The sequence below is a fragment of the Rattus norvegicus genome, chromosome 3 (genome assembly GCF_036323735.1).
Source record: "Rattus norvegicus strain BN/NHsdMcwi chromosome 3, GRCr8, whole genome shotgun sequence".
Classification (NCBI taxonomy): domain Eukaryota; kingdom Metazoa; phylum Chordata; class Mammalia; order Rodentia; family Muridae; genus Rattus; species Rattus norvegicus.
Window position 1 is genome coordinate 76533059 of NC_086021.1, and position 19784 is coordinate 76552842.

A 19784-nucleotide genomic window follows, 5' to 3' on the forward strand; every position below is an offset into this window, starting at 1 on the left:
AGCTGTTTTTAATGATGTTGCTCAGAATGTTTTCTTTCCAGATGATGATTGAGAAGCTAATTTAAAAAAAAATGGTGCCAGGTACCACAAGAATAACAGAACTGTGCTGTTTTCTCGGGTTTTGTTTTTTTACTTTTTTTTTTTTAATGGAGTGTGCTGGATGTCTCTACAGTTTTGTTCAGATGACTGCAGAACCTGGAAAAGGTTGCTGCTGTTGATGCATAACACACTGCTATTATTGGTCTTTTTATATAAATATAAATATATATATACAGATATATAATTTGAATTTTTTGAAACTTTACCTGTGCTGTCAACTTTCGAAAAAAGTATCCCCGTTTACTGTGTTGAGTTGGCACTGTACAGAAATTAACAGCCATATTGGTCTAGAAATGTTGAACTTAAGTTTTTTCCATTTGTACAGGGGTAACACACTGTATTAAATATGTAAGGTCTTATATACGTGGGTTTGATTACAAAAACTAATAAAGTATTCTCTAAACTAAAAAAAAAAGAAGAAGAAAAAGAGGTTCTTTTCATAACATAATAGGTCTATGCTCCCAAAGAATCATCAATGTCCACTAATTCCCTTAGTCACATGGGAGGTTTCTCCTGCATTCAACAATACAGATTTTCCTTTCAACTCTCTTTCTTCAAAGAATGTTTATAAGCCCTGCAAAACCCTATGCAAACTGAAAGGATTATTCTGTGCTTTGACTCTTGGCTAAAACATCTCAAACTATAAATATCCAAACGCCTCTTGACAGAAATGTCACCTTCATTCCCATTAAACTGCATTTGTAAGAAAACATACCAGGGTAGGGTTACCGAGATGTTTTTTTCTTAAGGCTTAGTGATCATTACGACTTATGCTTTCCTTGTATTCAGCTATGCAAATTAATGTAATTAATGCTATAGGTTTCACATCATGAATATTCATAAATGTGATGCCCCTATAACTGTCATCCCTATAATGACTATGTACTGAGTTTTTAGCATTCAGGCTAAAGGAAAACATATTCAGGTCTGAGACAATCACCTACTGTGAGCAAAGGGGCCAAAGGCGAAGGCACTTTTCCCTTAAGGTTAGGACCTGGCACGATTAATAAGTTAACCTGAAAAGGTTAACCTGATAAGGTGACGGTGGATAGTTAATGAGGCTAATTAAGTGTTTTTCAAAGCAGAATGAAGTTGAGATAGTTACATGCTTTTAACGGGCTCCCTTGGGAATTTGAGATTTCATTTGAAACAAGGTTTGTTCATTCGTTCGTTTGTTTATGTTAAATATAGGATGGGATTGTGTCCGTTAACGAACCAAGCCTCACCAAGCTGCTCTACATGGCATGTCAACCCAATCGGGAGAAAGCTTCTTCCAGCAACGCATACCCATCCAGGAGAACAAGAATAGCTGAAGTCAATTTTACAGCAAGTGTCTGAGAACAACAAAGCTGGGTTCTACATGATCTGCATGTGGTCAGAGGAGCAAGGCGGGGCTAAGGGACACAAACAGAAGCCACTCTGAGCCACACCTACGGCTTTCCAGGCCCTCCAATGCCTCCCTGCATTAGTAGCCTTTCAAAGTAAGACCAAAACCCAAAGTCATAACAGTACAGAAGGACCAAGTGGACACAGGGGAAATATATACATTTTAATTACTTTCTCATTTCTATACATAAAACAATATATGCATACATTCCTCCCAATACGAGGGAGTTCAGACGCATTAAAGACTTCGGTATCTTCTGATCTAAAATGTTTAATGAGATAAATGACTTGTAAAATAAACAATAGCTTTCCTATAAACCTGATTTCCTCCTTTTTGAGAACAGGTTTCACTTCTGTGGAGCTAGCCAGTCAACTGCAATGTCTCCCTCCCTGTATTCATGAATCCAAGATCAAAGGTGGTCCAAGAGACCACAAACTACAGAGACAAAGTCCCAGTGCTAAGGAACAGCATGCGTGAAAACGAGAGGCAGTCATTGCGGGATGGTTAAGGCAGAGAGCAACTTTCAGCTCATCTTGAGCAAACGACACAGAGCTTTAATATTCTTCCTCATAGGAACAAGACACAAACACACAGTTATATGCCTGAGAAAGCTCGTCACAGATCATTTATCCCGTACAGCTGAAAGAGTAAACTCGGGACACCCAGAAAAAAAAAAATAAGGAGGATTGTTTGCCCCTCTCATAGAGGGGTAACCTGGGCTTAATCTCCAAACTGGTACAAGCATAAAAAATGTGCACATCTTTTTCTCTGCAGCCTTTTGTTGACTTTTACCTAACTCAGTTTCAACTTCCAATTGGGGAGGTGTGGACATAGCTCAGTACGATGCTTGGCTGGCATGAACCCTGAGTCTAAGCCCCAGCACTCCTAAAACAGGCATAGTAGTGCACAGCTGTGACCCCAGCACTCAGGAGATGGAAACAAAGGATCCAGCTGCTGAAGTGGGATATTTTAAAGAGAATTTTTAAATGTTAATTTATTTGTGGAAGTCAGGGTACATGAGTTGGGAGTTTTAAATTCATTCACGTGAATTGCTTTCTCTGTTTATTTTTTTATGGTGTGTGTGTGTGTGTGTGTGTGTGTGTGTGTGTGTGTGTGTGTACATGCCAGTATGCAAACCCAGGGGCCACAGGCCATCTTCCAGGATTCAGTTCTCGCCTTCTACTGAGTTTCAAGAATCAAGCTTAGCTGTGACCCTGTAATACAGTTCGTGCTATGGTGACCCCCCCAACCATAAAATTATTTTTATTGCTACTTCATAGCTGTAATTTTGCTATTGCTTATGAATTGTAATATAAATATCTGTATTTTCCAGTGGTCTTGTGTGTGGGGGGGTGTCAATACTCAGATATGGGGCAGCTTGCCGATGTTAGTGGCGATGACAAAGATATTTCAGATAGTAGGATCCTCCTGTCCTGTCTCCCCCCACCCGCATCCCCCAGCCAGTCTAGCTCAGACTACAAGCTCTAGGTTTAGGGAAGACTCTCTCTTTCCTATTGTGGAGAACAATAGAGAAGACTCCCAGGGACTGAGAGCGCTGCTCTAGAGAATCCTGACTAATACACTAAGCTATCCTGCTGCCCCGTGTTTATTTGGAAGAAGCTGAATGAACTATTTCTCAGTTCATTCAGTCTTTGCATGCCTGTTTATATGTTTATTCTTGTGGTGCCTGTGAATCAGGGTCTCACATACATTACACTCTATCACTGAGTCTCCCCCCAACCCCAGTAACAGATATGAACAACATCTCCAAGGACAGATAAAACAGAGACGTAACATTGCACAACATCTTTCCACAATTAAGTTTTTCAAAACCCAAGAGCGATTTTCATAAATGCGCAGTACAAAATACCAAGTTCAATTCTGTAAGAAATCATTAACTATTTCAATGTCTTACATTTTTATGTTACAAATTTTTATTAAAAAAAACACACACCAAATTTTGAATAAACCCACCTATTTTTAAGGACTGAGAACTTACAATAGAAATAAACTTTGAAGCCCAGTAAGTAGCCAACTCCTAATTCCAGTGATTGGGAAGGGGAAACCAGAGGGCTGGGAAATCAGAGCTAACCCTTGCTACATAGTGAGTTTGAGGCTGGCCTGGACTACATGATTATCCTGTCTCAAAATAAATAAATAAATAAATAAATAAATAAATAAATAAATAAATAAATAAATAAATAAATAAAATAAAATAAAATAAAAAATAAAAAAGAGAAAAGAGGGAAACTTTGGAAACAGAAAGCAAAAAAATTTGAGCAAGGGGAAACCAAAAAGCTAAATGGCTATGCGGAACAGGACTACTAAGCTTCCACTCGAGACACAGCCTGGTCTAAGTGAAGGCTCCAAGAGGCTCTTTTACATTTTCCTTTGCTTCACCTGAGGAAAATGTCCTTATTTAGTGCTAAGATAGAATTAGAAATCCTAATTGACTTCAGACAGCAATTCTATGGAGCTCAAGCAGAAGAAATATCTCCTGCGAGACCTTTCCAAAGTCAATAGCACTTCTGGTTGGTTGCTTGGCTGGTTTTTTGGAATCATGGTTTTGCCATGTAGCTCAGGCTGGCCTTGAACTCATGGCAATCTTTCTGTCTCAGCTTCCTGGGTGCTGGGTTGCAGGCGCTCATCCCCCTACTGGCTGAGTACTTTGATTTCCCACTAACCTGATTGATGAAGGAAGGTAACTGCAAGCCCACCCCTGGCTGCTCACTGAGAAGTCACGTGAGGAACAGGTAGATAGGTGTACTTTGGTAACCTGCCCCTTATGTTCCACTGGTCCTCTGTCCTCCTTCCGTTTCCCACTTTCTCTCCCCATTTCCCATTACTTCACAAAACCTCATAAAGATAATGAGAATCAGAGGCTCTTCAAGGCTAAGCCCAATGGAACATCAGGAGAAAGAGGCCAGCTCCCTGAAACCTCACACCCAAGGCCCTGTGATCCTGTGCTAGAAGTCCAGGTTTCCACTTAAAACAAGGCTTCGTTTAAAAAAAAAAAATCTTGGAGGTCATCTCATGGGTCTGGCTTTTTTTACTGAGAACATTTAGAAAATCCAAAATGGAGCTGTATTAACACTACAGACATGGGCCTCATTTTTATTATACTTAACATTAAAGGAAAACAAATTTTCTTTCTAGTTCACTAATTAGATACATTTTCTTTTTCCATATTGTAATCTGTTAGGCACAATCACGGTGATAGTTTGTTTCAATTGCAAACTGCTTTGTACTTAAATAAATAAATAAATAAATAAATAAATATCAGCTTAACCACAGAGTGGCCTGATGACTAATCTCTAAGGATGCTTAGGCAAATGATGCCAAGGAGGTCACCCCCACAAGTGTTTCCTCATCTTAATAAGCTAGAAGGTTGGAACTCAAACCCTAGTCACCACCTCACATCAGCGCTTGTGAGGGTGTGGGGAATAAACAGAACCTCAGAGCTAGGGCCTCCTGCGCCTTTAATACTCACGACAACTGAAATCTTTAGGCTTGTTTCTTCATCTCACTTTAGCTTTCGTTTCCTCTTTCTTTTTTTTTTTCTTTTTGATGATTTCTTATTTCTTATGTGCATTAGTGTTTTGCTTACGCGTATGTCTGTGTGAGGGTGTGGGATCCCCTGGAACTGGAGTTACAGACAGTTGTGAGCTGCCATGTGTGGAGAATTGAACCAGCATCCTCTGAAAGAGCAGTCAATGCTCTTAACCTCTGAGCCATCTCTCCAGCCCCCCCTCCCCCAAATTTCAGCATTGTTGACAGTGAACGGAGTCACAGACTGCTCATACCTGCCTCTGAAGCTCTGCCAGGTTGTAAGGTAAGGCCCCCTCAGCCAGCGGAGCTATTCTCTCGATGTCTGCCAGAGTCAAGCGCCTTAAGGGAGAAGGGTGACAAAGAGAATTGTTAGACATTGACAAACCCCTCAGGTAGAGCACACCTTTCTCCCCCAAAAGCTGAAGAGATGTATTCAAAGGGGCCACCTCCTTATTCACATTTTATGGTCATTTTAGTGATAAAAAACAATGAACCTTCAGATCTTATTTATAACAAAAACAAAAGCCTCCAGAGAAATCTCTAAGGAGGGAATGGATCCAATGGAATTCCAATGATGGACTCGAAAGTGAACAAGCAATTTCCCCAAAGCAAATGTCCACATTCCCTCTTCTTAATGCAGAAGTCCCCAGTGTCCCTCAAGGAAGGTTAGAAACAAGTAGAAAAACAGTTAGCTGCCTTGAGAGAAGGCTTAAGGGTAGGAAGGGGTCTTACCCCGCCCCCGTCCTTCCCTCCCTCCCCTTCTCCCTTTCCTTCTCCCTCTACCTCCCTCCCCCTCTCTCTGTTTTATAGTTCTCTTCTTCAAAGCCCTTGGGTTTTGAATCATGTGAACAGAACACTATGGATGTCAAAACTGACTTAAAAATAAGTACATTCCATGAGCCAGATAACAGGTCCACTTCAGATGTAGCTTTGAGAAGGACTTTAAGAAAACCATCTATTCGCAAGAAGGAGTCTCAAGGCATTTGTCTAAAAGTGTGAATTTTAGATGGTTGGGACATGGCCTAGTGGTTTGTGTCAATCACCCAGTGCTGCTAGTACACAAGGCAGCTGAAAGACTAAGTTTCATCTGCCCGGCATGCACCATCCAGCAAGAAGGAACATATGAATATGCAACTTCTTAGTCCTCAGATAGTTAGACTTATTTTCAATGATGTATATTTGTATGTCTGAGCAGGCCAGGGTATGCGCTTGGGAATGCAGATGCCCTCTGGAGCCACCAGACAGTGCTGCATCTTTTGGAGCTGAAGTTCCAAGCAGGTATTTGCCACCCTGGATGTGGGTGCTGGGATTAAACCTGAGTCCTCTGCACAAGAAGCAAGTGTCCTGAACTGCAAATCCTTCTCTTCAGGCCCAGTATATCCGATATTATTATTTAAAGAACTACCACAGGTGACTGGAAACAACAACAACCCAGGGATTGGGGTTGTTTTGTTTTGAATTTTATTTTTCTTGGTATTTAATGTATTTACATTTCAAATGTTATTCCCTGTCCCCCATCTCCCAGACCAGAGGGGGGTCTTCCCCCTCTCCCTGCTTCTACAAGGATGCTCCCACTCCCACCCACCCTCTCCAAACTGACATTCCCCTACACTGGGGAAATGAGCCTTCACAGGACCAAGGTCTTTTCCTCCTATTGATGCTGGACAATGCCATTCTCTGCTACATATGTGGCTGGAGCCATGGGTCCCTCCATGTGTACTCATTGGTTGGTGGTTTAGTCCCTGGGAGCTCTGGTGGGGTCTGGTTGGTTGATATTGTTGTTCTTCCTGTGGGGTTGCAAACCCCTTCTGCTCCTTCAGTCTTTTCTCTAACTCCTCCATTGGGATCTCCTTGTTCAGTGCAATGGTTAGCTGCAACCTCCTCTGTATTAGTAGGGCTCTGGCAGAGCCTCTCAGGAGACACCCATATCTGGCAAACAGACCATTCATTCACTTCTTTAGCTCTGTCCACTGGGAGCTTTGCTTGAGGGTTTTGCATGTATTGGCATGTATTTGCATGTTAAACGTCCTCTACAGGCCTTTGTGCTTTTAACTTATAACAAAGGCATAAACATCCTCAATTGTCTCTGGGAGAAGCATGATGATGTATTAGGCATATCTTAAGAAAGTAACTCTCCAACACAAATTAGGTACATGCTATTCAGAAAAACAACCTTTTATGGCGATCAAAAAGGATACAATGTTTTCCATGTACCTCAGCCTATTTAAATGAATTTACAAAGTTAACCAAGTTTTGGAAAGCCTGCATTAAACCCATCTTCTCCCTCTCCTCAACTCCCTGCTTCTCATTTTCCTCCTTCTCCCTCTTCACTCTTACCCTGAACCCCTTCTCTCCCCTCTCTCACCCCTCCTCCTCCAAAAATTCATCTCTTGGCTCTTTGCTCCAACCCAATCTCTCTATGCATGTGCCCCTGGCACTCCCTCTCTCTCCCTCCCTCTGCCTCTCTGGCCTTCCATCTTCTCTCTCTCTCTTCTCCAATTTCTCTTGCTGAAAATCTATACACTGAAGACAAAGATTATTTTAATTCTTTCTTTTGTTTTTGTTTTTGTTTTGGACACAGGCCCTGTGTAGCCCTGGCTGTCCTGTAACTTCCTTTGTAGAGCAAGCTGGCCTTAAATTCGCAGAATGTCTGCCTCCTGAGCACTGGAATTAAAGGTGTGCCACCATAAATGACATGCATGGTATGTACTTACTTATATGTGGACATTATTGATAAAGTACAAGATACCCACACTACAATGCACAGACCCAAAGAAGCTAAATAACAAGAAGGACCCAAGGGAGGATGCTTGCATGGTTCTCAGAAGGGGAAATAAAGTAGATATCATGGTGGATGGAAGGAGTGAGTTGGATGGGTGATGGGAAGGGGAGGAGAATGTGGTCAGGGGCAGGTGTAGGGAGAGCAGGAGAGAGAGAACTGAAATCCAAGGAGGGAATATCTCTAGGATGTGCAAGAGGCCTGGGGGTGGGCAGGGAGTTTATGGGGGTGACTACCTGAGATTCCTAACAGTGGAAGAGACTGAAGCAGCTACCTGGAGGGTTAAAGACACCAATCCACCCACAAAACCTTCGACCAAAACATCTGACCTCCTTACAAGATGTTCAGGTACAAAATGGAACAGAGACAGAGGGAACGATTGGCCCAAATTGAGACCCATCCCTGACACTATTAATGATACTCCATCATGCTTGCAGACAGGATCCTAACCTAACTGTCCTCTGAGAGGCTCCACCCAGCAGCCAACGGAAATAAACGCAGAGACCCACAGCCAAACATTAGATGGAGCTTGGGGAGTCTTGTGGAAGAGTTAGGGGAAAGACTGAGGGACCTGAAGAGGACAGGGACTCTACAGGAAGACTGAGAGAGTCAACTAACCTGGACCCTGGAGGGCTCCCAGAGACTGAACCACCAACCAAAGCCAGTTCGGACTAGATCTAAGCCACCTGCCCATTTGTAGCAGATGTGTGCCTTGGTCTTCATGTGCAGGGGTGGGGGGCTGTCCATGAATCTGTTGTCTGTCTGTAGATCCCATCCCTCTAAATTGGGTTGCCATGTCTAGCCTCAGTCCTGCAGAGACTTGATGTGCCAGGGTAGGGTGATACCCAGGGGGGCCTCCCCCTTCTCAGAGGAAAAGGGGAGGGGTGGGGGGAATTATGGGAGGGGGAGGGGAGCTGGGAGGGGGTGGGTATTGAGAAGTATACTAAATAAATTTTTTAAAAAGAATCTATACACTGAAAAGGCTGTTGGTAAAGGACGTGGTATATGTCACACCTCAAAAGATCCACCTTGTACTAAACACCACAAAGAGTCACTGAAAGGCTTACCCTGAAGCATTGTATAGGTCAGCAAGCTGGTATAGGATGTCAATTTCTAATGGGGTAACCTGTCCATAGCGTATGGCACTCTGGGCAAACTCCTCTGGAACAGAAAGAAACAAAGGTTAGTATTTCAAGAGTCTAATATATAAAATCTGGGAGGGGGAGGGGAAGGGAGGGAGGAGGGGGAAGGGGGGAAGGATTGATTTTAGCACTATTCTAAACGTGTAAAACTAAATTTAAATACTCAGGTTCAGCCTATAACTGCATTCCGTAAAGCTGGGGATAAAATAAATGTTAAGAGGACGAAATTGCAGAAACAGATCAACTTCAACAACAAAACAATCCCTTTCTCATTCTCGCTTCTCTTGCCCCTCATTCCCTCTGGTCTCCAGAGTTACAAGATAAAGGTAAAGCTCTGAGCTCTCCCAAGACGCCCTACCACCACTCACCCAAAAGCAGTGGCCTTGCTCCTCTCTCCAAGGCAACTCGTTTTCAGTACAAACAAGCTGCCGCCACACTGCCACTGACCTGTTTGACAGACTGGGCCAAGGCTCTTTTCAAAACTGTCAAAAACACTTTTGCGTTCCTGACCTCAGTATCTCATTAAACACTGCACCTGGGGTTCCAGGCCCACATGAAGCGTGCGCATGCGTCAAACACGCACATGCACATGGCAACTGACTTTCCTGATCCCCTTGTTCTGGGGCAGACTTAGACCGGCCTCGCCTCTATCTGATGAAAAACAAACGTTGGTCTATCTGTCTGATGAAAAGCACGGATTCAAAGATTCCACTCAACTTTTTTTTTTTTTTTTTTTTGGTTCTTTTTTTCGGAGCTGGGGACCGAACCCAGGGCCTTGCACTTCCTAGGTAAGGGCTCTACCACTGAGCTAAATCCCCAGCCCCTCCAATCAACTTTTTAAAGCTTACCCTTGGTAACTTCAATGTCTTTCCTTGTGCCGGCCAGAGTGCTGTAGATCTTGCGAACCAGCTCCATATTGTTGAGCAGGGAGTTAAACGCGTTGAAGTAGGAGAAGCTAACTTGGTGTGAGGTACTCCCTCCAGCAGCCTAGGAAATTACAAAACAAAATTTTTAAAACTCAAAAGAACGAAATGTGGTTTTTGGACTCTGCATTCATTTTTTTTTTCCTTCTCAAAGTGGACCCAAAGGAGTCTCTGTCATTAAAACAATTAGCTACCACCCCTTAAATACAAGGGGGCTAGCTGACTAAAACACAGTGTGCTTTGTACCCTTAGGGAAGGCTATGCAATTTAGGTTTTAAGGAAGAAAGTAACATCTGGAAGTTGGAGTTCATGGTTCACCCATCGCTAAGGTCAGAAACAACAAATATAATTATTGCAGATCAAAACCTGGCTATTTAAACAGGATTCTCTAAGACCCTCAACTATTCACTGCCTGCTGGTCCTGGAAAAATATCAATGTATAATAAGGAATATTCCTGAAACTTGTTTATTTTTTCCTATGCACATAGACAAAAATAAAAACCAAGCACTAGCTTTATTTTTTTCCATGCTGTAGATTGAAACCAAGGCCTCTTCTATATTTACCATGCACTCTAACACTGAGTAACCTTTAATTTTAAGACCATTTAAAATTGACTTTTTTATTCTATGCACACTGGTGTGTGAGGTAGGTTTGGTATACCACAGGTGTGCCTGATGCCAGAGAAAACCCAAGAAGGGCGTCAGATCCCCAGAACTGGAATTATGGATGGTTGTGAGCCAACATGCTGCTGCTGGGAATTGAACCCAAGTCCTCTGGAAGAGCAGCCAGTACGTTTAACTGCTGCCTTCTCTTCAGCCCTGAGACCATTTTATTATATCAACTTTTCTCAACTACAAAAAGGAGCCATTGTCATACCTATGTGCAGCTCTCTGATCACCCATCATGCAAAACACAGCTCCCTGAAGCTCCCCAAAGGTTAGAGGACCTGGGGAAGGTTCGCTCTCTATGAGGTTTACCACACCTCGGGGCCATTCACACTGGATAACAGGCGCACCGCCTGCCTTCATCATCTGTGGAGACTAAGAACGTAGCTCTTCACTTTGCCCATCATTTAGGTATCACATCTCAAAAGAGGAAGATTTGGTGCTGTTTTTTTGGTTTTTTTTTTTTCAGTTTCTAGAAGCCTAATTCCCAAGTTATAAGGCAGAGGTGATGCAGAATTGTCAGTATTCAAACCTCAAAGCAATGCTAATAGAAACACCAAGGGGACAACGCCAGTCAAGAAAGACTATTATAAATAGTGTGATTTTCTGGTTTCTCTTTGACATCTAAATGCTTCACCTTCTACACTGTATATAACAATGGGCAAAAGTGTCTGTCTTCCCTCTTTAATGTCAGTCTGGCTATCAAAGGCGAGGTTCCTATGCCTTAACATTTTCCTCTGAGAATTATGACGGTATTTTGGTAAACCAAGGCATCTAACCCAGCTGGAAAATACAAAACGGATCCCTCCATCCTAACTGACACTGTGTGAGTCCTTCTCTCTGGCTTTTCTTCCTTTCTTCTCTCCCTGATTCTTTTCCGTCCCTCCTTTCATCTTTGGTTGGGGTATGAGGTGAAGGTACAGAAGGGGCAGGGGCAGGGGCGAGATGTGGAGGGGACAGTGACAGGCTCCATGTTCAAATTCACTGAGGAGAAAGAGCAGACGTTGATCTTTCTACCCCAGTGTAAGTCACGGATAATGATCTTCAGCTGAAACAACAGACGTACCACTGGCTTTCCTCCATTCTAAACAAGCAGTAATCAAAAACTTGCACATACCAGCGTGTGGACAAGAAAGCAGGTGAGGAGAGTTTCACCACTGTTCGAGGAAGTGGGTGGCATGAGTGTGCTGTGGGTCCACATGATTATCCGAGAGAGGTTTGCGCTCTGACAGAACAAAAGACCTGTGTCTGGTGCACATGCTCTGAATGCGCAGGTGAAAGGGCAGCGAGTAACACTCCAGGGGCTGCTGGCCCCACAACTCCTCCGTGTATTCTGACGTGAACATTATTAAATGTGCAGAAGCCAGTGCATCTCTCCAGCACACAGAGCAAGGCACCATGGCATCTGGACTGTCAGAGAGCTTGGGGCAGGAGGTGACAGAAGCCAGATGAAAGCAAGACTGCACTCAAGGACAGAGATCGCCTTCTCTTGTCCCTTGGACTGGACATCGTAAATGGTAATATATGAGAGCAAGATGGCAGCTCTGATGAAGCTAAAACCTGAGAAAAGACCACTCACCTTACACACACACACACACACACACACACACACACACACACACACAGAGTCACAGTCACATAATTTAACCTTCTAACACCTAAAGACGAAGCCTGGTTAGTTACAAGCCAAGAAGATGTTCTAGAACCCAGTTGTGAAGTGAAGCCCGTCTTCTTACTTACTGAGACTAGGTTCTCCTCCACAAAAGGAGTGAGCATGTGGGACCGGATGGTGACCATGACATCACTGAAATCCAGGCCTGAGATCATGCCGCTTTTGCTCTTGTCTTTCAGCGCAAAGGCTTGCCTTGCGTGCTCCAATTGCAATTCCTGCAGGGAGAAGAGAGAAGCTGCGTTTAAACGGAGCACATCCCAAGGAGGAGTTCTGCGACTCCGAATTCACAATAAAGCAACTGATTAGTTCAGGAGGCTGACGGATGTGATACATAGTAGCCCTTGGGGAAAGAAAGTGGATCAGAACTGTCAGTTACCAAAGGAGCGAGAAAGGGAAACTTCTGATTTTACTTGGACCATTTCCATGACTGAAAACAAAGGATACAGTGCTTTTACTGCCTGCTTCTAGCTGCTCCAATACACAGTGATTTACTCTCTCCTGCTTGAAGACTTGTCCACAAGAGCTTCCTGAATTAAGAGTTTACATTGATTTTCAGTTTTTCGCTTTTAAATGTTGCAATCAGAACCAGTCACTCACTCTCTCTCTCTCTCTCTCTCTCTCTCTCTCTCTCTCTCTCTCTCTCTCTCTCTGCATCAGACACCATTTTTTTAAATGATTTAAAAAAAAAAAAACAAAAAACTAATGAAGTGTGAAACTCTACCGAATGCCAACTGCAATACCTCCTAATTCTAAAACGAAAATTACAAACAGGAAACTTTATAAGCTGTGTCAGCCTTCGGGAACTGTCACCCCTCAAGCTGTAAAACAGCCCAGAGATTCTGACGTTTTGAACTGCTGTAAAATGAAGTGTTGTAACAAGTGATTCCAATAAAAAATAGTAAAATGTACCCCCACGATACGGTACCAGAGTCTAAACCAGAGCATTTCTGTCGTGGGCACCCATGATGTAATCATGCAAATGCATGAGCTGGCTCAACACACGATGTGTATTCAGATGCCAAGTTCAGGCTCCACGAAGCTGCAAACTATAGTCACATCTAAAGACTGTCCAAAGGTAAGGTTGGATATTATCACACCCATTCACCAAAGTACTGGCTTACCTTTTCCTGACATTTAAAGTACTTAGGGGTTGGGGGACTCACTGGTAGAATGTTTATATGTCATACACAGGCCTCGGTTCAACCCACAAGTGGATGGATGGGCATATAGACAGATAGATGAAATACATTTTTGTTGAGGTCTCACCCTTTCTATTTATCTTTAAAAAGCGAAAAACAAAAAAGCAGGGTCTCATTCGAGTAGTCCAGGTTGGCTTTGAGCTCTGTGTAGTCAAAGCTAGCCTTGAATTCCTGATTCTTCTGCCGTCAGCTCCCAAGTACTGGGGTTATAGGCGTGCAACCACCACATCTGGTTTTAATTATACTTCCATAGATTCTTGATATCTCAACCGTAATTCAAGTCATTAAAATTAACTTAGCAAATATTTGTTTTATAATTCATTATGCTACCCATTTGTTTTATGTGGCTTTCTGTATGTGTGTGAGATTCTGTAACAAATTTTCCAATAATACTTAGCAGGATGATGATCTAAAGACAAGTATATCAAGCCTTCTAAATCTTTCAGTGGGTCAGGAGCTGCAGACGGCTCTACAGAGCTGCTATGAGCCCTCGAGGCATATCTGCTATGAGAATCAAATAAAAGCTGGGGTCCCATTAGAATTGTAAAACCTATAACCACACACATTTAATTCTAGAGGTGGGGGTTGAAGGATGAGCAGTTCAAAGCCAGCCTTGACTGGGACCTTGAGTCGACTTGGATTTTTTATTGTCTGGTTGCTGAGTAGCGAATAGAGCTTGGGGCTACAGACAGTTGCTACGGACATGGATTTAAACTTATTTCCCTCTTTCAGGGTTGTGTTCTGCATCAAATTCCCTCAGCCTAGGATTCCTCCGTTAAACTCTCCAGATGGACAAACAACCTTTAAGTTTTCTGCCAGAGTTGGTAAAAGGCAGAGAGAGGCTAGGCTAATGAGTGATGGAGTAGACAGGTAACTGCTTCGTGTGTTTGTGTGTGTGTGTGTGTGTGTGTGTGTGTGGTGTGTGTGATATGTGTGGTGATGTGTGTGAGGTATGTATGGTGTGTGTCTGTGTGTCTGTGTGTGGTATTGTGTGTGTGCCTGTGTGTGTGGTATGTGTGGTATGTGTGGTGTTGTGTGTCTGATATGTGTGGCATGGTGTGAGTGTGGTATTGTGTGTGTCTGTATGTTGTGTGGTTGGTTGTGTATGTGTGTATGTGTGTGTGGTATGTGTGTGTGTCTGTGTGGGGGGAGTGGTGTTGTATGTGTGGTATGTGTGGTGTGTGTGGTGTTGTATGTGTCTGTATGTTGTATGGTTGTGATGTGTGTGTGTGTCTGTGTGTGTGTTATGTGTGGTGTGTTATGTGTGGTGTTGTGTGTATGTGGTATGTGTGGTGTGGTGTGATTATGGTATTGTGTGTGTCTGTATGTTGTGTGGTTGGTGGTCTATGTGTGTATGTGTGTGTGCATGTGTGTGTGTGTGGTGTTGGATGTGTGGTATGTGTGGTGTTGTGTGTATGTGGTATGTGTGGTGTGGTGTGAGTGTGGTATTGTGTGTGTCTGTATGTTGTGTGGTTGGTGGTCTATGTGTGTATGTGTGTGTGCATGTGTGTGTGTGGTGTTAGGTGTGTGGTATGTGTGGTGTTGTGTGTATGTGGTATGTGTGGTGTGGTGTGAGTGTGGTATTGTGTGTGTCTGTATGTTGTGTGGTTGGTGGTCTATGTGTGTATGTGTGTGTGCATGTGTGTGTGTGGTGTTGGATGTGTGGTATGTGTGGTGTTGTGTGTATGTGGTATGTGTGGTGTGGTGTGGTGTGAGTGTGGTATTGTGTGTGTCTGTATGTTGTGTGGTTGGTGGTGTGTGTATGTATGTGTGTCTGTGTGTGCGTGTGTGTGGTGTGTAAGAGTATGCACGTAGAAGCCACAGGAGGACACTACCTGTCCTGCTCTACTACTCTTCACCTTATTCTCTTCAGACAGACTCTCTCACTGAACCCAGAGCCAGGACAGCAGCCATCAAGCCCAGTGGTCCTCCTGTCGTGGCCTCACACAGCCTGGGATCACAGAGGACCCAACATGTAAACCTGCCCGTCCACCTTTTCTGGCATGTTAGGGGTTGAACTGATTCTCATCCTGTGCAGCAAGCAGTGTACATGCTGGGCCGTCTCCTAAAGCAGACGACCTCATTCACTAATCCAAAGGCCTGTCACAGAGGCACCCCAGAGCTCCAACAAAATGGCCGTACCACAGCATTTCACTGCCATGTCTGAAGTTAGTAAACCCTGTGCTGGTACAGAATGGCCTCCACAGGCTCATGTTTACTTGGACTCCAGTTGGTAGCTCTTTGGGGAGGCTTAGGGGGTGTGGCCTTGATGGAGGAAGTGTGCCACTGGGGGAGGGCTTTGAGGTTTCAAAATGCATGCTGAGTTATCTCTGCTTCCTGCTCATGAGTCACGGTGTGAGCTCTCAGCTGTTCCTCCACCGTGCCTTTGTTCTGCCATCATAGACTCTAACCCTCTGAAACCGTAAGCCAAATTAAATGCTTCTGTCTATATATGGCTTGGTCATGGTATTTTGTCACAGTAATAGAAAGGTAGTTAAACCGATTACCATAAATTCATAGTGTTCGGTAAGTTCTAATCGTAAACATGAACAAAAGACCATCAGATCAGACCCAACAAATGCCTCTGGTATGAGAAACAGAGACACAGACAAGAAGAAAAGTTGGAAGCTGGATGTGTGAGCACTCAAGGGACTAAGGCAGCCAAACCAAACAGAGGCTGGAGAGCCGGCTCATGAGTTCAGAGTGCTTACTGCTCTAGCAGGGAACCCATGTTCAGTCACCAGCGCCCACACTGGGTGGATTACATCACTTGTCTTTTAAAGTTTTTATTTGAATATTTATTTAATGTACACGAATAACACTGTAGCTATCTTCAGACACACCAGAAGAGGGCATCAGATCCTCATTACAGATGGTTGTGAGCCACCATGTGGTTGCTGGGATTTGAACTCAGGACCTCTGGAAGAGCAGTCAGTGCTCTTAACCTCTGAGCCCTCCAGAGGTTAATCTCTCCAGCCCTGGATTACACCACTTGTAACTCTAGTTCTGGGAGGGGATTCAATGTTCTTTTCTGACCCTCCAAGGACATCTGTATATACACAGTGCACATGAACATACATAGGAACATAAGTGTAAGAAATAAATCTTTTTTAAAAAGCAAACAGAAAGAGGAAACAGAAGGAGTAAAAATGAAATTTGTAGCAAACATACTCTGAAGGAAATGAAACTGAAAATCCCATCTTCAATAAAATTGAAGAGGTGGGGGAAAATTGTGCAGTGCTCTAATAAGAACTAGGTATGCTATTTTTCTGCCTTTTCTTTCTTCCTTTCTTTCTTTTTTTCTTTCTTTTTTTCCTAAAACAAAGTCTTAAAGTGTATCCTAAGCTAAACTCCAATTTGGAATTTTCTCTCTGCCTCAACCCATAGACTATATTATCATACCCAGAAATGCCATTAAAACAAACAAATAAATAGATAAAATTTTGGAAGATATTTGGAAAACCAAGAGAACTCTTAAAGATTTCAAAATATGACAAATACTAATTTAAAAGATTTAGAGAACCAGAAGGAAAATAGGGTGAAAGCTAAAAGAAAAAATGCAAAAGGGGAAAATAACTTCAAGAATTGAAGTTTTTTATAAGATCCTATTGAATGCCTAGTAAAATGACTAAAAAGTAAACTCACATGAATACATCTCAGGAAGGCAAGGCAGGCAAGCATAGGGAATAAATCTACTTGACATGGGCCATGAACACAGCCTTTTCCTAACAATGCATCTAGCAGCCTGTGAGTAACCCAGGACTCCCACCTACATCAGGCTGTACATGTTTCCTACTCCAAATAATGGGGACATTCCTCTTTCCCCGACAGTCATCAAACATGGATCAACGCCTTTCCAGTCACATTCTGTAGGAAGGTGGGGAGAGACAATCCAGCATGAACCTGTTTTGGGTACATGGGCAGCAAGGCAAACCATGTCCTCTAGGTGAGCTTTTAAAGAAAATCATCTATCGACCATCTCTAATTCTTTTTCAATTAAAAAATGTATTACTTTATAAAAATGGAGGTGGGGGCATACCATAGCATGCATGTGGCTGTCAAAGGACAATTTATTGTGATTGGTTCTCTCTTTCTATCCTATGGGTCCTAAGGATTGAACTCATTTCACCAGACTTGGTGGCAAGTGCCTTTACTCATTGAGCCATATTGCTGGCCCTGCTATACCATCTTACCCCTATGTATTCTGGGGTGTGCTTATGATTAAAATCAAGTGCATTATGGGAAAGAATAGGGGCAGTATAGGTTACATAACTCAAACTTGTCAAGTGAAGTAGAGAACTACTCATATTATGCCCTTTAGTAACAAGTCCCTCCCTCCCTCCCTCCCTCCCGCCTGCCTTCCTTCCCTCTTCCTTAAATGACACCAATGCCCTGGGGCCCATGACCCCTCTGTGGTCATGCAGCTGCTGCCCGCTTGTGTGTGCTTCCACCTGTTCTCATGTGTGCCTCATCTGACTATCCCTTTGCTCCTGAACACAGCTTGGAGACTGCATCTGTGGAAGCCCTTATTTCAATTTCTTGATCCAGACCTGGAAACAACCAGTCAAGAAACCAACCATTGGTAATGAGAGGGGTGGCAGTGGTGGGGTGGAGAGTCCTAAAACCCCCCAGAATGCAAGAGAAATCTCCAGTGAGAATGGCACTGGGCAGCTCAACATCAACACCACAAAGGAGAAAGCACACAAGAAATGCCTTAAAAACCAACATCTGACCTAACTGTTTAAGTATGACGATGGAAGCCTTTCCCACATGAGAAAATCTCAACTTTATTTTACTTTTCTTGGAGAGCCAATACAGGAAACATCCCGTCAAAAAGAAGAAAACCATTACGAAAGAAAGATTATGAAAGAAAGATTAAACTCAGGGAACAGAGATGTGTAATGAATGTACCATAAGGACAAACAGGCTCTTCAGGCTGAAGGTGACAGCAACCGGGGAGTAGCTCAGTTTCACCTTCAGACTGGAACGGCACCAGGAAACACACTCTGGTGTTTCCTTAGAACGTCAGGCAAAGGGGCCAGGACTTGGCTCAGTGAGAGCAGTTGTCCAACATGCTCGAGGTCCTGGACACTACGCCCGTCACCACAAAAGGGAAGGGATGAACAGAGGGGCACAAGGGGAGTTAATAGAGGACTTGAAGACTGTAATTCTCTCCCTACACAAGACAATTGAAAATGGGTCACCTAACAAATATTTGAATGTGAATGTTTGTAGCAGTTATTACTGTGCACAAGAACCAGAAGGTCAGAAACAACTCATAAATGGACAAAAATATAGTCACACAGTGAATAATGAGTCAAAATATGATCAAATATGGGTGGTTCTTCTTGCTTGTTTCTTGAGACAAGGTCTTCTCATATGGCCCGGGTGTGATCCAAATGTATGTTTGAACTTCTATTCCCCAGCTTCAGCCTCCTAAATGCAAGAACTACAAGTGTGAACAATTACACCCTAGCTAAAGGCCTAGTGGCTGTTCCCTATGGATTGAACCTAGGGCTTCACCTACACTAGGCACTGAGGTACAACTCTCTGGGTAGACCAGGCTGGCCTCAAACTTGAGAAGTCTGCCTGTCTCTGCCTCCAGAGCACTAGGATTTGATCTAATATGGGTAATTATCTTAAATATTATGTTAAGTGAAAGGAAAAGACACACAAACTATCCTATCATACAATCCCATTTGCATGAATTGTCTACACTATATAATCCATTAAAACAAAGGCAGGTTAGTAGTCCCCAGAAGCTGGAAGAGAAGTATTGATGGAAGTGACTCCTACAACAGACCAGGGTGTTCTGTATGAAAAGGTCTGGGATAGACAGAGGTTGCAAAATACCATTACCATACTAAAAGCCCATAAACTGCCTCTGTTACACTAGGATAGCATGCATGCCAGACACCGGGCCAGACACCTGGCCCTCCATTTTTGCTTAGATGGGAGATTCCTAGAGAGTGTCACTGATAGGAAATTGATAAGATAACCGGCTGGGCTTCAAATGCACTAAGGAGACTTTAACAACAGCAATGGCTAGAAGAGTTAACATCACTAGGTAGAAAAGTAAACAAACATTGGAGATTCTAAACAAATCAGAAATTCTAGTCATCAATCAGAGGTATCCCTCGGGTCACTGTTTGCAGAGAGCCTACTCATGTCCCCCCATATGCTTTAAATCATCTCCTCCACACAGCCTATGCAGAGCCTACGTTTTTGCATTTATTATTGGTATATTTTCCCCACCTCTGTATACATGTGTGCATGTGCGTGCATGTGCATGCATGTGTATGTGCATGTGCATGTGCACGTGTATGTGTGTGTGTGTGTGTGTGTGTGTGTATGTGTGTGTGTGTGTA

At 43.2% G+C, this 19784-nt stretch overlaps 1 protein-coding gene across 1 annotated transcript in view; it reads right to left on the reverse strand.

Annotated features, from left to right (window-relative positions):
- Positions 1-19784, reverse strand: part of Slc25a12 (solute carrier family 25 member 12) — a 94669-nt gene that overhangs the window by 28191 nt on the left and 46694 nt on the right. The window contains 4 exon segments of the mRNA NM_001399269.1: positions 5290-5374; positions 8882-8975; positions 9805-9943; positions 12286-12432. Of these exon segments, the coding sequence (NP_001386198.1) occupies positions 5290-5374; positions 8882-8975; positions 9805-9943; positions 12286-12432 (465 nt within the window).